The following is a 20,716-nucleotide window of genomic DNA, read 5'->3' on the forward strand; positions in this document are numbered from 1 at the left end:
AGTTGGTACTAAATTTTTTAATTAGAGCTTGCTGTTTTCCCAGCCCCATTTATTTTACTGCTGTCCTTTCCCCTTGTTTGAAATGCCACTAGTAGGCTCAAAATGCTTCTGTGTACTTGGATTTGTTTCCAGATTTTCTCTGGGGATTTTGAAAGTAGGGCACAAAAATGAGAATTTTTTGATTAAAAACTAAGGTAAGTTTCAAGGAAAGGAAATTTATTAGCTCCTTTTGAATATTATGACTTCATCTATTTTGGTGTTGTAGCAGTTTTTAAGAAAAACTTTGTAATACTTTGTGATCAATATTTGAAAATGCCCACTGGCTTAGACCATCATTTTTGAAGTGTATACAAAGTCGACCAGCGTTCTCTACTTGCTTGAACTCATAGTACAAGGGTTTAATATTCCTTTAGTTAATCTTACGTAAATTTATTCTGTTAGAATAAATGCCGACTTCTCACTGTTTTACAGTTTATCTTGAGGAATGTGAACTAGCTAAACAGCTTCATCCAAAGGAAAATGATTTGGTGTTTTTGGTTCCTGAAAGACCCAATGAGGAGAAGAAAGATTTAGAGTGGAGTCATCTGGAGGATGCCTGTGAATATTATTGTGGCTATGTTCATAAATTCCGCCGTACTTCAGTCAGTGAGTACCTAGTGAGACTCTGTAGAGAAGTCTGTCAGAAACTTGTCTTCTCATTTCCTTCTAGATTAGGCTTTACCAGCCATGTATTTGCTGTACATTTAGCTGATGTACATTTATCAGACTTGTGTTTGTGAGGTTGATGATTTACCTTTCTGAGACCTCTTTTAGATTTTCTAGACTCAGGTGGAAAAGGCCCAGTATTTCTTGCTTTAGTCTTCAGATTTGAAAGCTTTCTTTTGTAATGTCTTCTTCTCCTTCTAGTAAATTCTTCATCTGTCAGTGTTTGTTATAAAACAGACAGTTTGCAAGCCATCTGTTTGTTAAATCACATTCCAGCTTTGATTTTCTGGCTAATTATTAATGAGCAGACCAAAGATGTAACTAAGTGTAAGGCACCTTGAGGGCTTTACTGTTTCTATCACTCTTCTCCATTGTGTTGTAGGGGCTTCTCTCCCTAAGGGAGCAGAACAGAAATAATGTTAGCTTGAATTTAAGGAGTACCAACTATGCCACACGGTGTGCCCTGTCCTCCTGTGCACATTTACTGTCTGTTCCCAGAGCCCTGCAAAGCAGAATTAGTTGTTCCCTGCTTATTGGGAAATCAGAGGTCGGGATGTGGAATAACTTATCCAAGGTCACCCTTAGTATTAAATGGTAGGTTAAGAATTGAAACCTAATTTTATTTGACTGCTTAGTCCACATTCTTTATATATGCCAAGCTGCCCTTTAGACAGTGCTGCTTTTTTTAGTCTCTGTTATGTGAAGAGAATATGATTTCATTATTCGTTCACCTTTTTGGGGTTACATCTTATAGACAGCAACAAAGTTGTTGGAGTTCAGCAATGTGTTGATTTGTAACTGGTGTGCTGTGTTTACTCCTGTGAGCACAGCTCAGCTGTTTGTGTAGCATGCCTGTAGAAGAGGAGCTGTGGGGATACATAACTTTGTGCTTTTGACTCCCACAAGTGGCTACATTTGCCAGAGTTCTGTTTCAAAGGTGGCCTCCTTCCCTGAGCTCTTCATGTGTCTAATACTCTGCCATCTCCAATTGGGGATTATTAGATATTTAAAATCTACTCCAAAACACCTGACTGTCGCTTCCATTTTCCCATCACAGGATGCAGGGCCTCCGTTCTCCCCGTTGCTCAGCCCCAGACCTCAGCGTCAGGCTTGAGTCTTTCTCTCCCTCACAGGCGCCTTCCAGTTCATCAGGAAGCCCTGTTACTGGCCATCCTTTGCAGTGTATCCTCCATCCTGGCCCCTCCTCTCTCACTGCATCCTGGCCCACAGGACCTTTCACTTTGACCTGGATTCACCTGGATTAACTGGTCTTTTTGCTTTTCCCATTGTAGTTTATTCTTGATTCACCATAAGTGATTCTTTTAATGTGGGCGTTAGAGCAGGTCCCTTCCCTACACAGAGCTGTCCTGTAGCCCTTGACCTGACTCACAGTCAGGTTCAGAGAGCCCTGTGAGGAGTAGCCACCAGTACTTTCTCAGGCTTCGAGCTCTCTTCCTTCCGGCACACCAGCCTTCTCTCTGTTCCTCAATAATCCAGGCACCTTGCTGCCTTTGCGGTTGCTGATTCTCTGCCTGTAACGTAGTTTTCCAGTTATCAGCATGGCTTCATTGTATTAAGTCTCTGCCCAAATGTCATCTTATCAGGAAGGACTTCCCTGACTCTCTGTCTGCATAACACTCCCTTACATCCCTCATCAATTCCTCATCCCCCTCCTCTGCATTCTTCATACTACTTACCATCACCTGGCATGTTTGTTTGATTACCTGCCGCCACCTCCTAAAAAATAAGCCTCCCAAGGACTGGAATGTTGCCTGGTTTGTAGGAGCCATTCAGTAGATACATAGTAATTTACCTTCACTGAGTAAATTATTTGAATGATGTGTAGAAAACATGTTACAAAACTCTTTGTTCTGAATAACCTTTTTAACTGGACACCTTGTATTCACTGGTAACCAAAATTGCTTTTTCTCTGTCTTGGTAACAGTGCGTAATGGGAAGACTGAGTGTTCGGTTTCCATCCAGACTCAAGATAATTTACCAGTCAATTTAAATGAACTCGTGAAATGCTTTGTAATCAGCTCTCTGGTGACTACACAAAGGAAGTTGAAAGCCATGTCTTTGCTGAGTGGTCGGAACCAACTGGCCAGAGCCATTCTGAATCCAAACCCCATGGACTTCTGTACAAAAGATTTACTAACTACAACATCTGAGAGAATTGTGAGTGATAACCATTTGATACAGGGAAAGTCAGAACATTTCATGTCACAACGTTAAAGCATCATGTTCCTTTTGTCCGCAGCAAAGACTTATTAGTCACAATGTATGCCCAGTGACATTTTTAGTGCCTGGTTTTCTTTAATGTTGTCAAGTATGTCTTTGTGTTAGTCAGCTTACCTTAGGAAGAAGGTAGAGTGCAATAAGAAATTTAAAATATGCTTGAAGAACAACATTAAAATGTTAGGGTGAACATCCTACTTAATTAACTTTTTAGGTGGTTAAAATGCAGGAGTAAGTAGGAATAGGTTTAATGGAATGAATTTTGCATTTGAATGACCAGTGGAGCTTTGGTATTGTTGCCAGTATGAAGATGAAGTTGTTGTATTATGTGAACACATATTTCTCATTATAAAATTGTGTATAAGTTCCAGGAAGTTAACACAGAGGCAGGTGAAGAGAAAGAAATGTTATTTGAACCCCTTCCTTGTGTTCGGGCTTCCATGTGTGTTTTCTCAGTCAATTCTCACCTTCTGAGGGATCCTAACTTCATATAAAAATGGGTGGACGCTGAAGTCCAGAGAGGTGAGTTTGGAGACACAGCTTGAGAGTGAAACTGAGGGGTAGACTCGGAGCTGAACCAGGATCCATGCTCTTTCCCCTCTGTCACTTGTGTTAGGGAAGAAAGTCTTGGAATGGTTTTACTGTCTAGGGAGAGAATTGACTAAAATGGGAAGAATCAGAGAATAAATAAGAAGAGTACAGAATAGTTTGTGATCTTTATGAGAATCACAGATAAAAATATTGTTTTGTTTATAGATGGACTGAAGCCTGTAGACACTTGCAAGTGACTCTTTCCAGTAATGAACACGCTTCTTCGATTAAAGGTCATTTTGGAGTCTTGCCTGATCATAAAGCTTCTGTCTGATGAAGCACAGGAGCAGTTCACACAGATTTTTCCACTGTCTTGCTTTCCTGGGCTGCCTCAGGAAGAAAAAGTCATTCTCACTAAAATGTCTTTCATATAGGTTGCCTACTTAAAAGATTTCAATGAAGACCAGAAGAAAGCGATAGAAACTGCATATGCCATGGTGAAACACTCCTCATCAGTTGCCAAGATCTGTCTGATTCATGGACCACCTGGAACAGGAAAATCAAAAACCATTGTTGGCATCCTGTACCGCCTGCTGACAGAGGTAAAGTGTTTGTGAGGGCAGCAGCGTTCTTAATTGAATATATCATTTCACGTCACTAGGTTTAACTAATGTGTGAACAAGTACTAAAGTGCCTTTTTTCCCTTCACTTTTGTGTATCTTTTGCTACTGTGTGGAACCATATCAGATAAAGGGATAGCAGAGATGGAGAAGGTTATAAGAAATAAAAAGGCAGAAAACACTATCTTGTGTGCAGTTACTCCTCAGGGCTAGCATGGTAGTCTTCTGGCTTTGTTAGTGGTCACAGCCGATACCAGGAGACCATCCTGGATATTTCTATCCCTGGGCTGCATTTTGGTTGGATTGAGTATTGAATAAGTGGATAATAAGGTAAGGCTCAGAAAAGTTAATGATAAAATTTTATGCCAGAGTAATTTTTTTTAAAAAAAAAATTTTTTTTTTTTTTAGTTATCCACAGTAATTTTTTAGTTATCAGTGTAAGATGCAGGTACTTTTTATTTTTATTATAGGAACTTTTGAATATATGTGAAAGTAGGAAAGAACTATAACATTGTGTAATAGAACTCATCAGGATTTTTTGTTTGATGCAAATTGCAGAACCAAAGGAGGGGGCATTCAGATGAAAACTCCAATGCCAAAATCAAGCAAAACCGTGTCCTTGTATGTGCACCTTCCAATGCAGCTGTTGATGAACTTATGAAAAAAATTATCCTTGAATTCAAAGAAAAGTGTAAAGATAAGAAGAATCCTATGGGTATGATACTTACGTGGGCTTTTAATTTGTTTTCAGTGTTTAGTGTGGGGAGCTTTGAATGACAAAAAGTAAGCCAGTTCTGGCTTATGCGCATCTCCCGAATTTCATTCATGCGGCCTTCTAGGACAGTGCTTCTCTCACAGTGTGGTTTGTGGCCGGTCAGTGAATTGTGAGGTCAATTTAGGGAGGTCAGAACCAGCATACTTAAATAAGATAGAACAGAACAGAAGGAAACAGAAAAGATTAGAGCATAGGTAGTGAGGGGGGGCGGGGGGTAAGTAGTGTTTTGTGAAACCTATTTTATTGGTGAAATGAGAGTGTACTGCTTTCAGTACAGTGTGAAGTGTACCTCATAAAAGCACTGGTCTAGCATGTATACACCTAGAAGTGAAAATGCTGGGTTGAAGGATTTGTGCATCTTCTAGATAGTGCCAGATTCTTCTAGAAAGTGGTTGTGTCAGATCCTACACTGAGAACAGTTCCCAAACAGTGGGCAGGGGTGCTATTTTCACTTTGCTTTTCCTGAGAAAGGGTAATAAGCACTTTTCCAGGTGTCTGTTGACAACATAACAAGGCTGGATGAAGGTGGGACAAATGCCGGGTCTAGGTTGGATTTTTAACTTTTTTTGCTAGAAAATGACATTTCTGTCAGCAAAGAGAGCTTTTTTCCTTCTTTTTCAATACTTTTTTTTTTTTTTTCCATTGCATGTGATATATATGTTTGTGGGATTTGGTATATACCCTTTATTGGGTTAAAGAAATTCCTTTTTCATTAGCTTTTTTATGAATGGGTGCTGAATTTTATGCAGACATTTATTTGCAATGTTTTGTGTAAGAGATTATCTGTTCCTTGAAAGTTAATCTGTTTTTAGTATTGTTTTGGTATTTGTTCTCTTTTTTTTCTTTTTGGTCTGTTTTTTGACAGATGGATAAGTTTCTGTCTGCTGAATGTCTTTAATTGTTGATTTATTCAAGTTTTCTGCATTTGAGTGAGTTTTGCTAATTTTTAAATCCTTGCGTTTTGTTGTATGTGAATTAAAAAACCCAACACCTCAGCACCTGGACAGTGACCGGCTCTCACCCTTCTCCCTCCAGGGAAGCCACAGCATCTCAGGGACTTTCATATCTGGTTTTCACCTTTCTCTGTTTTTCGCCCCTAGGAATTTCTTTTACATCCTTCTGAGCTCACCCTGCAATTTAAGGGATGTCTTGTTTTAATTTCTGGAGCATTTTGAGGTGCTTAGAGTGGGTATAAATCTCATCACCTTTCTGGCAGATATACAACTTAGCAGTTTTGAAACTTTCAAGTAAATGTTGGCCAGAGAAGATGGCTTCATATTTAGAAGAAGGAGCTGAACTAGTAATACAGATACATGTAGACAACTGTATAATTGTTAATTTATTCATTCAGCACGTTTATTGTACGTACTGTGTGCCAGCTGCTGTTCTAGGCAGTGACCAAAACAAAACCTGATTCTATGAGACTTGGGATTCAGTGGAAGGAGATAGCAAACAAGTACGTGACATGTTAGGTTGGGATAGGTGCTAATAAACAGTGCTTGGTTGATGTTATTTAGTTCAGTGAAGCAGTGGGAGATTTTTAGACTAAATAACACCTGAGTGTGCTAACCTAGAATTAAAAACGTGGTTAGTAAACCAGTTTAAATGATGCTGACAGTTTTTGAAATTGCCAGAATTTCTAGCATCTTCTGTCCCTTAGATCCTGAGGTGGCCTTGTGACGTGGAGCAGAGTTTCAAAACCTTGGTTCTGAGTATTCTACAGAAAAGGATTTGATTGGTGGTCCCATAAAATTTCATTTGGGGAATTCAGACGTGTATTAAAAGATAAACATCTTCATCTTTGAAATATCCTGTGGTTAAGAAATCTGTTTACCATTTTCCAAACGAATTTTACCATGGATTGTTGAAGAGAACATAGTTTGAGGAACATTAGTGTAACGGAATCTCATCTCTGCTATGTACTATTTGTGCAACCCCAGTAGCTTTTATTAGGTGGAAATAAGTCCTTACCTTTTAGGGGTTTTTATGAAGCTTATCTAAAAGGATGTATGTGGAGCTTCTAGCACAATTCCAGATGTCTGGTTGATTAATAGTTCATGTTAGCTCCCTTCTCTGATTGTTAATATTTTGCTAAGAAACAGTTACTATGTACAGAGATGGACAGTGTTCTTACTGATCTCTTTGTGACTTTTATCAACAGGAAACTGTGGAGATATAAACTTAGTACGTCTAGGTCCAGAAAAGTCTATTAATAATGAGGTCCTAAGATTCAGTTTGGACAGTCAAGTTAACCACAGAATGAGTAAGTATGGAATAAAGGTATATATTAATTTATTTCTTTTTCTTGTTGTATAGTTGGCTGGGGCATTAAGGTAATTTGGAGACCCTAGAAATAGTCTGGTTTTGAAAGCTAGTTTTCCCTTCTCATTGTGTGTGCATATGTGTATATTTGTTAGAATGAGCAATTCTTTGTCTTTTTATTTTTTTTAAAGAAAAAGACTTACCGTCTCATGTTCAGGAGATGCACAAAAGAAAGGAATTTCTCGATCGTCAACTTGATGAACTTTCCCGCCAGCGTGCTTTATGCCGAGGTGGAAGGGAATCGCAGGTATCTAGACATGTCTTGATCAGTGTTTATAACAGCTCATAGATAAACTAGTTGAGTATTTGATGCTAGTCTTTTGTTGTGAAGTAGTATGTAATTTGTGTAAAAGATGTATACAAAAATGGTATCTTTACATTAGGAGTTAAACTTTTTTTTTTAAAGGACCAGATAGTAAATATTTTAGACTTTACAGGCCTATATGGAGTCTCTTTTAGCCACTCAGCTCCACTGTTGTAGCCTGAAGACAGCAGCAGTTGGTAACATGTAAATGATGTGCCAAGGGTTGGCCTGCTAGGCAGACAGGAAGAGCCAACCTATAATACCTTGGACAGATCTGCATCTTAAATACAGTATTAAGAATTTATCAGACTTCCCTGGTGATCCAGTGGTTAAGAATCTGAGCTTTCCTCTGCAGGGGGTGCAGGTTCAATCCCTGGCTGAGGAACTGAGATCCCACATGCTTCACTGTGTGGTCAAAAAAAAAAAAAGAAGAATTTATCTAATGAACACCTACTAAATGGACCGTGGAGTGCTAGTTGTTGGGTTGCTGGATAATGAGCTGAGGTTTAAAAACAGACCACAGGAGAAGTTGAAATAGAGAAATTGATTACTCAGAGGTCCTGGAGGAGGTGCATAGCTTACCTTGAGGGGTCACACAGGAGGTCCATGCAGAGTAGAGACAGAAGCAGGCCCTGGGCCACCTGTTGTTGTCAGGGTCCATGGTTGGCGTGTTTTGACATTTCTAGACTAGGGCTGGATTGGGCAGTTTGAATGGAAAGAGCAGGGTTTTAGTAAGTTTCATAGAGAGTCTTATCTCAAGGGAACATATAAGGCATACAGGTGCTGGAAGGCCATGGAAACCATTGATCACAAGAGCAAACATTTGCTGGTGACTTTGGGTGCTATATAAGACATTTGTAAGAATGAGGGGCTAGTGTCAGTTTGAAGTCACAGCAGGCACCTGGCCAAACACAATGAATGTCAGGGCAGCAGTTCCCTGGAGTAGCTTAGCTGAACTCTGAAACATAGTAGTATAGAGAGACTGGCAGGGGAAACACACTGGGTGAATCAGTTTTTCATTGGTAAAGTACTGGCTCTCCTTTTTGAAATGTGAGGCAGTTCATTGGAAAGCATTTAAAAATGCTTAGTTTAATGATAGCAGTCTTAATTTTTTCCAGAGGCAAGAATTAGATGGAAAAATTGCCAGAGTTTCAAAAGAAAGGCAGGAGCTTGCTTCTAAAATTAAAGAGGTAAGTAGTTCATCTGTAGCATTTTCCTGGCACTTCTTTTGTAAAATTATGAAATGGTTCAGACAGCCTATGGTCTTTTCTTAGTTACATTTAAAATTTGAGAATTCTTGTCGGTCCAGTGGTTAGGACTCTGCACTTCCATTGCAGAGGATGTGAATCTGTTCCATTTTTCAGGGAACTCAGATCCCTCAAGCTTCATGTGTGGTCAAAAATGTAGATAAATAAAATTAAAATTTTTTTATAATGAAAAATTTCAAGCATATATAAAAATAGAGAAAATGGTGTAATTGCTTGTACATTTATAGTTTTTTCTAAAACTCTCAAGTGTTCTTTCTACTCTCCCACCCAGAAATTTATGGTAATTGTCATATGAATAATTAATGAAACTAAATTTGTAGGGTTTTCCTTTATTAAAAATAAAGAAAATTACATGTCTGAATTCAGGTAGACTAACAGTGGCTGGGATGTGGCACAAGAAAAGTGCCTTTTTTCCCTCAATTTTTAGCTGAAAGCATAAGCTCTTTTTACTTGTTTTTGATTACAAAAACCCTTATATAGCATGTATAACTTTCCCCCCAGTATTCTTTGGGTATAAAAATATCAACTCACATTTAGATGAGTTGAAGCTAGAATGAGCCAGCCTAATGAAATGAACTGGGGTAAGGGAGAGAGGGTACTAGCAGCCAGTAATGGCATTTGTATTTTTGAGCTGAGATTTTTCTCTTGAATATATTATTGACCTCTGTGTGGCTAAATGAATATAGTTGAATTTAATGCATATTTCCACTAGCAGTTTATTTCAATTAAAAATTATGTGGAAAGCTATTAAAGTTTAAACTCAGCCCAAAATTAATCTTCCCATATTTCAGGATGAAGTCTTTGTTTACCGGTGTTATGGTTTTTGCCACTGATCACATTGTTCTGTGGGTGGTTAAATTAATTGCGCTTGTGGTTTTACCATGATGCTGGCTGTAAGGAGAGGGATATGGCAGTTACCACATGAGCACTGGAAGGAAGGCCACAGCTGCCGTCGCCCTCTCACAGACCTGCGTCAACGAGTCCAGGCATGAGTCTGTCATATGCTCAGCTCCAGCTTTTCAGGAGCAGAAATGGGCTAACTGAATCTTTGATGAGACTCAGTCTCCATCTCAGTTTATTCCATTATGTAGACAGGGACCAAGGTGGTCGTTACTGCTGTGGAAGTAGAATGCTCATCAGTTTCACAGGTGTTTTTGTTGGTACTGGCCCTTAGAAAGAATATAAGGTTACATGCTTAAAACTAACAGAAAAGGGTATGTTCAGGCTTAGTTTTGTTCCTGGTTTTACTCCGATAATCGCTTCACAGTTCAGTAGAATTATTTAATCTTTGCTTATTCTGATACCTTCCCACATATGTCAGGCTATAAGAATTGTAAATCTACTTTGACCAAATTAAACCCTGAATAAATTTTTCTTAACGTGCTGAAATCATGTTCCAAGATTAGACTCCCCTGCAGAGTGTTCTCTCTGATGGCTTCTGAGTACCTTGCGTGTTGCTGCTGTTTTCTAGATTGCAGGGTCCCACCTGACACTTACTGAACATTGTTCTGTCACGTAAATGGCAGATGTGTTACAAGGTACAGAGAGGCCTATCGTAGTCAAGACTTGCTTAGATGCGAGTGAGCACTGATGAACTTCTGTTGCCTCAGGTTCAAGGACGCCCACAGAAGACCCAGAGCATCATCATCCTGGAGTCACACGTCATCTGCTGCACGCTGAGCACCAGCGGCGGCTTGCTGCTCGAGGCGGCCTTCCGCGGGCAGGGCGGCGTCCCCTTCAGCTGCGTCATCGTCGATGAGGTCAGTGAGCAGCTGGCCCCACGGCTCTGCCTAGTGCTGTGAGGAGGGAGTCCTCGGTGCAGCGTGGCTGCCAAGATGTTGACATAGGGGTCTTTTTGCCTCTGATTTTGACCTGCTCTTACGTGGGTATTCCTGTATGTTGAAATATGCTGCTAATGACCCACCATGATGAAAACTGCTTTTCTAGTATTGGAATTATAGTCTTAGGGATCCTGATCTTAACAAAATCATCCCAAGGATTGTCTAGCTCCTGCTTAGAATATCTCTGGTTACCTTTTGAAGCATTTTTAATGCAATCCGATAGCTCTGAGCGCCATATTTTCAGCTTATCATCCTAATTCCTAGTTCATTCATTGAGCAAGTATTTATTGGTTTACCTACTATTTGCCAGAATATAGAGCCAGAAGACAAAAAGAGGTGGAAAATGAAGGATAGAGAACCCGTCCAGGAGATCCAAGATGCAGTATTCACCAAAATGAAGGAATAGAAAAGATGATGAAATAATTGAAGGAAATGTTGCCAAATTGAAGTGAAGCTTGAGGGTTGCAAATGTGAAGTGGCCTACTGAGGAGGAGAGCAGGTGGGTGGGTGGGAGTGTGACACACAGAAACACAACCCTGTCAGGCACGTGTCCAGCGGGGACAGACAGACAGACCTGGGACAGGACTTGGCTGTTTCCCAAGTGGTAGTGGCACCTGAAAGATGGCTGACTTCCAAAATGTATGTGTGTTGGGGCAGGGGAGTTGTTTTGGGGTTTTTTTCCCCCCTCCAAGTGTTTAGAATGTTTTTATTGTTTTCTAACCAAAGAAAATCTTTATTTTTGATATTTGGTGCAGAAGGAGAAGGTGTACGTTTCTGAATGGCTAACACTTTCATTATGAATTAGACTGTATGTGGATAAAAAGTAACAGAGATAACTATGACTGTGTCTCCATTCTATACTTTCTTACCAAGGCTGGACAGTCCTGTGAAGTTGAAACACTTACTCCTCTCATCCATCGTTGCAACAAGCTTGTCCTGGTAGGAGACCCTAAGCAGCTCCCTCCCACAGTCATTTCCGTGGTATGTTTTTTCACATTCATGTTGCTTTAAAGTGGAAGGGGTCTTTTGGTGTTTTGTTTTGGGGGGTGGGCATCATTCTTGGATCATCATCTCTTGCAGGGAGAAATAGGGAGTGGCTGAAGAAAGAGAAGAGCCACTGTTCAGAGCCTTCATAGTAAAGTCTCCAAAAATATTCTTTGTTCATAATGAGCTTGTGTGCGTGTGACAGGAGCATGTGGGTGTCAGAAGACCAGAAGCCTGAGGTGCAGGGTGACCCTTGTGCAATGGCCGTCCCTCTGAGAAAGGCAGTGTGCCGCTCTTCTGAGGGCTGATTTGTTTTCATGACACAGCCACCAAACCCATGATAAAAGAAAAACTCTAAAAGCAAGGGAAAGAATCCTGACCTCCTAATTTATGTTTATGTATATACAAATTTTGAGGAAAACAGTAAGAAATTATTCTTACAGTAATTGTGTACAGTATTAGGATTTTGTATCCTATAACGTTCCTCACATGTTCTGAAAGGGAAGGTGGAAGGAAAGAGACTGGGCTCTGCTTGCGGGAAGATGAGCAGCACAGCTGTGTCCCCTTCCCTGTTGTGTGAACACTCACTAGAACTGCTCACAGTCAGGATCCAGACTGTGCCGTGCACTTCCAGGAGCAGGATGTTTGGGGTAATCTTGCACAGGCCTCCACCTAGGTTTTGAAACTTAATAACACTTGAGCATTTTACTGATACAGAGAGTATGTGTGCAGAGTAGTGGCTGCATGAACAGTCCCAGAGAACAGACCATTTTCACAGCATTTCTGTTCAGTTATGGAATGAAAGCGTGTTGCTGTTTTTTGTTGTTACTGTTTTTTGACTTTGGAATCATCAACATGATGGTGCAGTTCTTTGATGTCTGAGCACTCCTACCTGACCCTGTGAGGGGGTAGGCTAGGAGCACCCCTGACCTGGAGTGAAAACCTTGTCCACGGGGAAGAGCTGCTGCACCGGGTTTCGCGGGGAGCTAGGAGGAGCCAGCTCTGCACTCCGTTATGTGAATAATACAGCGTTTCAGAAATTGACTGACCACTTCTTGAAGGGCTTTAGCATGTAGTTAGTGAAAGGGGGTTGGTGATAGGCCTCAGCGTTACTGCTTGCTTTGGTAATTGATTAAGAATAAGAACAGCGGAAATGAGAAGAATCTATTCGGGCTTTTCATACTGTTGTAAAAATAATACAGGCTTATTGAGAAATTTTCAGAAAATGATTACAAAGTTAATTTTCTCAACATGCCTTTCTGACCACCTATTTCTAGGAATAATTACTATGAATAGTGTAGTCGGTAATTTGAACAGTTTGTGGTCATGGGTGTGCAAAGTTGCCTTTTTTCCAGTCTGTGTTTATTGAGTGCTAGGCTAATTCAGGCACCGTTTTAAGTTCTAGGGTAATGACAGTGTTGAAAACTGACAAAAGTCTCTACCCTTACAAAGCTGACATTCTAGTGGGTAACAGACAGTAAGTTACTAAATTCAGAAGGTTGGGTAGTTACAGGGAATGTATACATTTGTGTGTGCCGACTTTGACCTTGTTTAACGGTGGCAGAATCAGTCTGTGTCATACTGCCTTTTTTCTAGTCAATAAATAGATCAGGAATGTACATTCATGTCAAAACATGAAAATCTCTGTCATTTGGTAGAATGGACTCAGTTTTTTTGTGTGTGTAGGTAAATGTGTTACCTCCTATAAATCCCATTTTCTTTTTTCCCAGAGTGAAGTGAGTTTTTTTGCTAACTTGAATAGATAAGCTTTTGAGGTATAGATGATAATGCCAAATGTCCACTAGAATAGGATATTTTATTCTATTTAATTACACAAACCTATTTAAAATTGCATAGGTATATAATCACTTGCATAAATAATACAAATAGGAAGTAATGTCTGCTTTCTCCACTCTGATAGTTTGTGAAACAGGTTTATTAAAACTTTGCATATACATCTTCAGTGCTCATATCTGCAACATACTCATAAAGATTCCACTATTCTTTCTAAATTTTGACATGGTACTAACATTGAAAAGTATATCCCAAGTATATCACAACTGTGATTACATGAAGACACTTTCCTTCATTTGTCAATTAACTCTCTGTTTCAGGTTGCAGGTTTGTTGTAACCCTTTGTAGGATTTATGAAATCAACTTAGTTGTCTGTCTCCTCCATTAGAGTGTTAAGTTCTATGACGCTTGATCTTACTCACCTTAGACCCCCAGCACCCCAAGCTTTAGACGCTTAGTGCATGTTGCCTGGATGGATGGATGAAAAAATTGGTCTTTAAAAGGCTGGTTTACAGTGACATTCATTTTTTCAAGCTGTGGGAGTGCAGCCCAGAAATAATGGTTAAAATCTGTGTTAAAATTCTTTGCTGCTTTTCTCATCAGTTCTTTCAGATGACCTCTGTTAGCACCAAAATAGCGATGGTTGTGATCATTCACAAGATCACATCATTCATCAACAGTATGTGGGATTTCTGAATAGGAGAATATGCCTCAGCTTTTGTAGTCACGCTGTGTGGCTTTTCAAAGGTGGAAATCAGAAACACCTTCTTTCTCTGAATCTTTGGTTGTTGGTAATGCTGTGTGCGTTTTAGATGTGCCTTTGCTATGTACATTGTAGAGCTCAGTAATTGTTTTTATAATAATGGAAAAAGTACAGATGAATCATTAGAGATCATTGCTTTGTCTTCCCCCTTTCAGAAGGCACAGGACTATGGCTATGACCAGTCGATGATGGCCCGCTTCCACAAGCTCCTAGAGGAGAGTGTGGAGCACAACATGATTGGCAGGCTGCCCGTCTTACAGCTCACCATCCAGTACAGGATGCACCCAGACATATGTCTCTTCCCTTCTAGTTACGTTTATGACGGAACCTTGAAAACAAATAGGTGGGTTCTTTTCATTGCATGTTAGCTTGTTTTATTTGTAGGTTTGGCTACTTAGGAAGAATAGTTGTTTCACGGTGCTCTTAAGTCTTGTTATTAATTATAAAAGTCATGTTGATTGTAGCAAATGCAGATAAATGAAAAGGGGGGAAAAAAAACCAACCCCCCTGTTTATACTACCCAGAAATAATCACTAGTAACCTTTTAGTATATCTACTTCCAGTCCTTGTACTATGCACATTTTTTTTTTTCGTTTTTCTCTTTTTGGGAAACAATCATACCATGCTTTACCTAGTATTTTATACCTTGCTTTTTTCATGTACTGTATTATGAGTAATTTTCCAATCATAATTGTTATATTTTAAATACATAGATTATTCTCCCTAGCACTAGAATAGAAATAAAATTCACTTTCTACCTTTCACTAAAATACATTATTTTAATGTACTGAAATTTTAATTTTTTAAAGAAGAGTCCTTCTTGTCCCCTTACTTTCCCTAGCTCTCTCCTGCCACATACACACAGAAAAATGGTAGTAACAATTTTAAAAAATGTTTCTAACTTGACTTGTGTTCTAAATGGTGCTGCTCTTTTATAGAGGGACAGAGACTAGTCGGTGCTCATCTGACTGGCCATTTCAACCCTACCTCGTGTTTGATGTTGGAGATGGCTTGGAAAGACGGGATAATGAGTATGTTCTTTATTTCAGTCCTCACTGATGGTGTCAGAATTTTTATACTGTTTTTGTTTATATTTAAGTTCAAAATACTTTTCATACAAATCTCTCTGCCTAGTGCCAGGGCACAATCATTTTCTTTTAGTTGGATTGATAAATTCATCTTTTTAATCATAAAAAAATACTGATATCTTTATGTATTTCAGTCTTTCCGTTTTTCTTTCTTAATTGTTATTAGTGGGGATTATATTACCTAACATGTGATTAACACTTAAGTAGATCCATGCTGAACTTCTGAGTAAGATAGACGTGGCCCCAGTGCAAGGCTATTGTGGTCTAACGCGAGGCAGACATTAACCAGGCCATTACTGTGGTGATTGATTATTCCAGTTGGGTTAAATATTGTGAAGGAGAAATACAGACACAGTTGAATTAAGGTGTGAGGCAGAGGGTGGACAATACTTTGATCATATTGGATTGTGTGAATCGGGTGGTCTGTGAATGCTAGTGCATGGTCCATTGTGGCCTGTGGTGGGGAATGAGAAAAGTGATATATCTGAAGCACTTTTCTCAGTGTTGGGAAGATAATAAATCTGTAATAGGAGCTCTTCATTAATCATGTCTTCATTATTATAAATACCTTTGTTCTCACTGTGGCTATCCCTGTTTTAACAAATGAAGAAGCTGGTGTCTAAACTTTTTTGACTCCAAGCTCTTTTCTGTCATACAGCTTCATGTTCCACTGGGCAGTTGTTATTCTGTTTATTCATATGTACAGTGTTAATGGTCATTATAACAGCCTCTTTGAATCACTGCTGACTGAATAAAGATAAAGCCTACTAATCTACCCTTTACTGTAATAGAAAACAAAGTGGAACTTAACAGTTGGACTGCTACTAGTTTTGATGTGTTGTATTTTTTTTTTCATCTTATTTAGCTCATATGTAAATGTTCAAGAGATAAAACTGGTAATGGAACTAATTAAACTTATTAAAGACAAAAGAAGGGACATTAATTTCCGAAACATTGGCATAATAACCCATTACAAGGCTCAGAAGACGATGATTCAGAAGGATTTGGACAAAGAGTTTGATAGAAAAGGGTGAGGCATCTCTCTTTTTATGGCTATTTCCAGTTTTTCTGTTTAATTAAAAGGAAAGAGGGGATGGAAGGAAAGAAGAAAATGAAACTTAACCCCTGGGGTATGGTCATAGACCCTGGTAACGCAGAACAAGGAGACCAGGACGCTGGCTCCGTAGACTTGTGCTGAGATGGAGTGTGGTTGCGCTTGCAGCACCTGCAGACGGAGTGCCTGCTGCCATTTGAAGGTCTTCACCTTACACTTGACAGTGAAACTGACTGAGAAACTCTCCAGGTCTTTCCATTTCGTTGGATGACTTGTTAATCCAAATTCTAATTGTACCGAGATACACATAGTCACATTTTCACTTAGAAAAAATTATTTAAACCTTTTAGTGCCTTCACTAAAGATCATGAAGATATCATGTCTTTGTCTCCTTTTACCTCAACAGTAAAATTAAAAATTAAATATTGGAAATCCAATAACTCCACAGTTTCTGCACCTTGAAATACACAAACTACCAAAATTGACTCTAGGAAAAAACCAGAAACATTGGACAGATCTATTAAATGTAAACAGATTGAGTTAGTAATCAAACACTTACCAACAGAGAACAAACCCAGGACCAGGCTTCACTGGTGAATTCTATCAAACGTTAAGAATTAACACCAGTCTTTTGGCAAATGCTTCCAAAAAATAGAAGGGAAGACTATTCATTTTATGGGGTCACTATTACCTTGATACCAGAGCCATGGAGACATCACCAGAAAAGAGAACTACAGACCAATATATCCTTTATGAGTGTGGGTGCAAAAATTCTCCACAAAATAATGGCAGCTGAACTCAGTAGCATATTAAGAGGATTATAGACCAAGATCAAGTGGAATTTATCTCAGAAATGCAAGGTTGGTTCAACATATGATAGTCAGTGTTCTGTACCATATTAAAGGGAAATCTCACATGGTTGTGATCTTCTGAATAAATGTGGAGAAAGCATTTGAGTGCAACAACAACCTTTCATGATAAAAATACTCAACAAATTTAGGAATAGAAGGGAACTTCCTCAGGCTAATAAAAGGCATCTATGAAAAACCCATAGTTCGAAAACCATACTTGATGGTAAGATGAAAACTTTCCCTATATGATCAGGAAAGATAGGGTGTCTGTTCTCACTGCTGTTGTGCAGCATTGTATTAGAAATTCTGTGCAGAGCAGTTAAGTAAGAAAAGGAAATGCAATATTTGTGCAAACTGCTAGTCTTTATAAACAAGTTCAGCAGAGTTGTAGGATACAAGATCAGTATGCAGAAATCAGTTGTATTCTCCAGCCACAAGAAATCTGAAAAATGTTTTAAAAAAATTCCACGTACAGTAGCATCATAAAGAACAAAATACTTAGGAATAAATATAACCAAAGAAATACAAGCTCCTACACTGAGAAGTACAAAATGTTGTTGAAAGAAGTTGAAGAACTCCAAAATAAGTGGAGACAGTCCATGTTCATGGATTGGAAGACTTATTAAGATGGCACCTTTCCCCACGCTAATCTACAGATTGGTTATCTCCATCAAAATCAAAGCTACGGTTTTGGAAAAGCTTATTGTAAAGTTCATGTGGAAGTGTAAGATACTCTCCAAACAACTTGACAGAACAGTGTTGGGGAGCTCACACTTTTTCAGAATTTACTACAAAACTATCAACATTGTGGTACTGTCATCAGGGTAGACATATAGACTAATAGAAGTGAGATTCCAGAGATAAATCCATATGTTTGTGGCCAGTTGATTTTCAAGAAGGGTGCCAAGATCATTCAGTGGGGAAAGAGTAGTTTTTTCAACAAATGGTGCTGGAATAAGTGTAGGTATCCTCCTACAAAAGAGTGAATTTTGACCCCTGTCACACTGTATACAGTAATTAACTCAAATTAGAGCCCTGAGTCTTCAGAGACAAAATTATAAAATGTATAAGGAAACAAAAGTGTAAATTCATATGATCTCAGATTAGGCAACAGTCTTAGGTGTGATATCCAAGCACAAGTAACCAGAGGAAAATTAAATTGGTCTTCATAAAAATGAAAAGCTTTTGTTTCAGATGACACTATCAAAGAGTGAAAAGACAACCCACAGAATGGGAGAAAGTACTTGCCAATTATTTATCTGATGAGTTATATCCAGAATATAAAGAACTCATACAACTTGGTAATAAAATGATAGTCTTATTTATTAAATGGGCAAAGGATGTGGATAGCATTTTTCAAAAGAGAAAAATCCAGCAGGCACACTAAAAAGTATTCCACATTATTTATCATTACGGAAATGCAAATCAGAACTACAATTAGATAACCATTTCATAGCCATTTCATAGCCACCACGATGACTATCGTTAAAAAACAGGCATTAACAAATTTTGGCAAGGATGTGGAGAAATTGAAACAATACATTGCTGGTGAGAAGATAGAATGGTAAATCATTGTGGAAAACAGTTTGGCAGTTCTTCATAAAATGTAGAAGTACCACATGACCAGCAATTTCATTCCTAGATCCATACCTGCGTTGGGAAAATATTCACAGGAAAGCTTGTACAGGGGAATGTTCATAGCAACATTTTTCATGAAGGAAAGCAGAAGCAACTCAAACTTCCAAAAATTGTATATGGGTAAATTGTGTATTTGTACAAGGAAATGCTTGTAGAAGGATTGAAGTAGTGGTATATTTTGTGTCACACGTGAACCTTGGAAAATATCGTGCTAAGTGAAAGAAACCTGACAGAGAAGGTCACGTAGTCTGTAACTTCATTTACATGCTAGCTGTGTCCCCTGTAGAGAAGTCCATGAAGACGGAACACAGATTAGTGGTTGCCAGGGCCTGGTGGGTAGGGAATTAGAGACTGATGGCTAATGGGCACAGGGCTTCTCTACTGGGAATAGACATACTATGTTTTCCAGTAAATATGTTTCTCTCTCATTAATAGGGCAGCAGAAGTAGATACCGTGGATGCCTTCCAGGGTCGTCAGAAAGACTGTGTTATTGTCACATGTGTCAGAGCAAGTGCCACACAAGGCTCAATTGGGTGGGTAACTGTCATCCTTGATTTCTTGCTTTGTTTATAATCCAGAAGTAGATCTATTTTTAATCACTGTTAGAGAGTACCATCATTTGCTCAATTATATAAAAATTACGTAATGTCATGAAGGTTTTTAAGTTGTGTAGTTGATCCACTGTTAGGTCTGCTTTTCTTAGTTCCTTGTGTATTAACCCATGTCACCTAGTGAATCTGTTTTTTTCACTTGATAAGAGTGAAGTAGATGATTGAATCCAGTATATTTTGCAGGGGCATGTTCCTCTCCACAGTATGTGTCATAATTGATCTACTGTCATATTTTTGGATGTTTTAAGACTTAAAAATCACAGCATTAAAGTTTCTAATATCTAAGTCACGATAGGAAATAAGTGCATCACTTTGAAGGAAAGCTCCAGACATCGTTTGTTTATTGTTTTTGATGAGAATTGCCCTATGCCAGGACCCCTGTGTTGGGAGAAGGGGTGCAAAAGCATTGTGATTTTAAAGCAGAAGAAGCCAAGAAAAGCTGTCTGAAATATCGCCTGTGTCTCACGTACACTGATACACTGCCGAGTCATTCTGTACAAAGAAGTAATGGTTTTTTTTCTTCGGTTGCTTAGATTTCTGGCAAGTTTGCAGAGATTGAATGTCACCATCACACGAGCCAAGTACAGCCTCTTCATCCTGGGACACTTGAGAACCCTAGTGGTAAGTACATTCTAGAGCACCAGGGATCTCAAAAGGGTTGCCCCTTATTACTCATACTGGGTTGAGGTTTTGTTTTTATGTTTCATCAAAATGGAAATGATTTCGAGGTCACAAACAATAGTGTTTCTCTTACTCCTTCACCCCCACCTTGTTAGTTCCCCAGCAGCTTCTTCATGGGAGCTTTTAGACACCCAGACCGTTCTTCTTATCCTAGCCCAGGACCCAGTAGTCACAGTGTGCTCTCAAGAAGACCTTTAAGAAATTGTTTCTACATCGTGGGTTTGGTCAGCCCTTAGCAAACTCTGAGTTAATGTGGTCTTGGCTCAGCCTAATGCCAGAGAGAGTGGGAGTTTGCAGGTGTGTGTATGGATCTTCATTTCTGTCCTGACACTCGGAGCCGCACCACTTCCTGCTTCCCTTGAGAGATGAGCGCTGTCAGGGTCCTCTCAGAGCAGATGCTCCTCCAGAAGGGCCAGGCCCCCTTGTGGCCCACAAACAGTGTAGCGTAGTTGGGGGAGCTACAGCTGGATAAGTGTGCATTTGCTGCTTTGTCTCATTTAGGGGTGATAACTCAGTTTCTCTAATTTTAACAGTCTTTGGTTTATCTTAGGAGAAGTGCTAACTTAGTTCAGTTCAGTCGCTCAGTCGTGTCCGACTTTTTGCCACCCCATGGACTGCATCACGCCAGGCCTCCCTGTCCATCACCA

General features: G+C 39.3%; 1 protein-coding gene across 3 annotated transcripts in view; it reads left to right on the forward strand.

Moving 5' to 3' along the window:
* SETX (senataxin) overlaps positions 1 to 20,716 on the forward strand; it is an 80,899-nt gene that overhangs the window by 52,077 nt on the left and 8,106 nt on the right. For all 3 annotated transcript variants that reach the window (XM_043916539.1, XM_043916540.1, XM_043916541.1), the window contains 14 exons: positions 472 to 645; positions 2,651 to 2,883; positions 3,909 to 4,076; positions 4,653 to 4,809; positions 7,031 to 7,132; positions 7,323 to 7,438; positions 8,614 to 8,685; positions 10,374 to 10,523; positions 11,478 to 11,585; positions 14,301 to 14,488; positions 15,084 to 15,176; positions 16,099 to 16,263; positions 19,212 to 19,310; positions 19,922 to 20,009. In XM_043916539.1, the coding sequence (XP_043772474.1) occupies positions 472 to 645; positions 2,651 to 2,883; positions 3,909 to 4,076; positions 4,653 to 4,809; positions 7,031 to 7,132; positions 7,323 to 7,438; positions 8,614 to 8,685; positions 10,374 to 10,523; positions 11,478 to 11,585; positions 14,301 to 14,488; positions 15,084 to 15,176; positions 16,099 to 16,263; positions 19,212 to 19,310; positions 19,922 to 20,009 (1,913 nt within the window). The remainder of the gene's footprint in view (positions 1 to 471; positions 646 to 2,650; positions 2,884 to 3,908; positions 4,077 to 4,652; positions 4,810 to 7,030; positions 7,133 to 7,322; positions 7,439 to 8,613; positions 8,686 to 10,373; positions 10,524 to 11,477; positions 11,586 to 14,300; positions 14,489 to 15,083; positions 15,177 to 16,098; positions 16,264 to 19,211; positions 19,311 to 19,921; positions 20,010 to 20,716) is intronic.

This window comes from Cervus elaphus, chromosome 11 (genome assembly GCF_910594005.1).
Source record: "Cervus elaphus chromosome 11, mCerEla1.1, whole genome shotgun sequence".
NCBI classification, from domain to species: domain Eukaryota; kingdom Metazoa; phylum Chordata; class Mammalia; order Artiodactyla; family Cervidae; genus Cervus; species Cervus elaphus.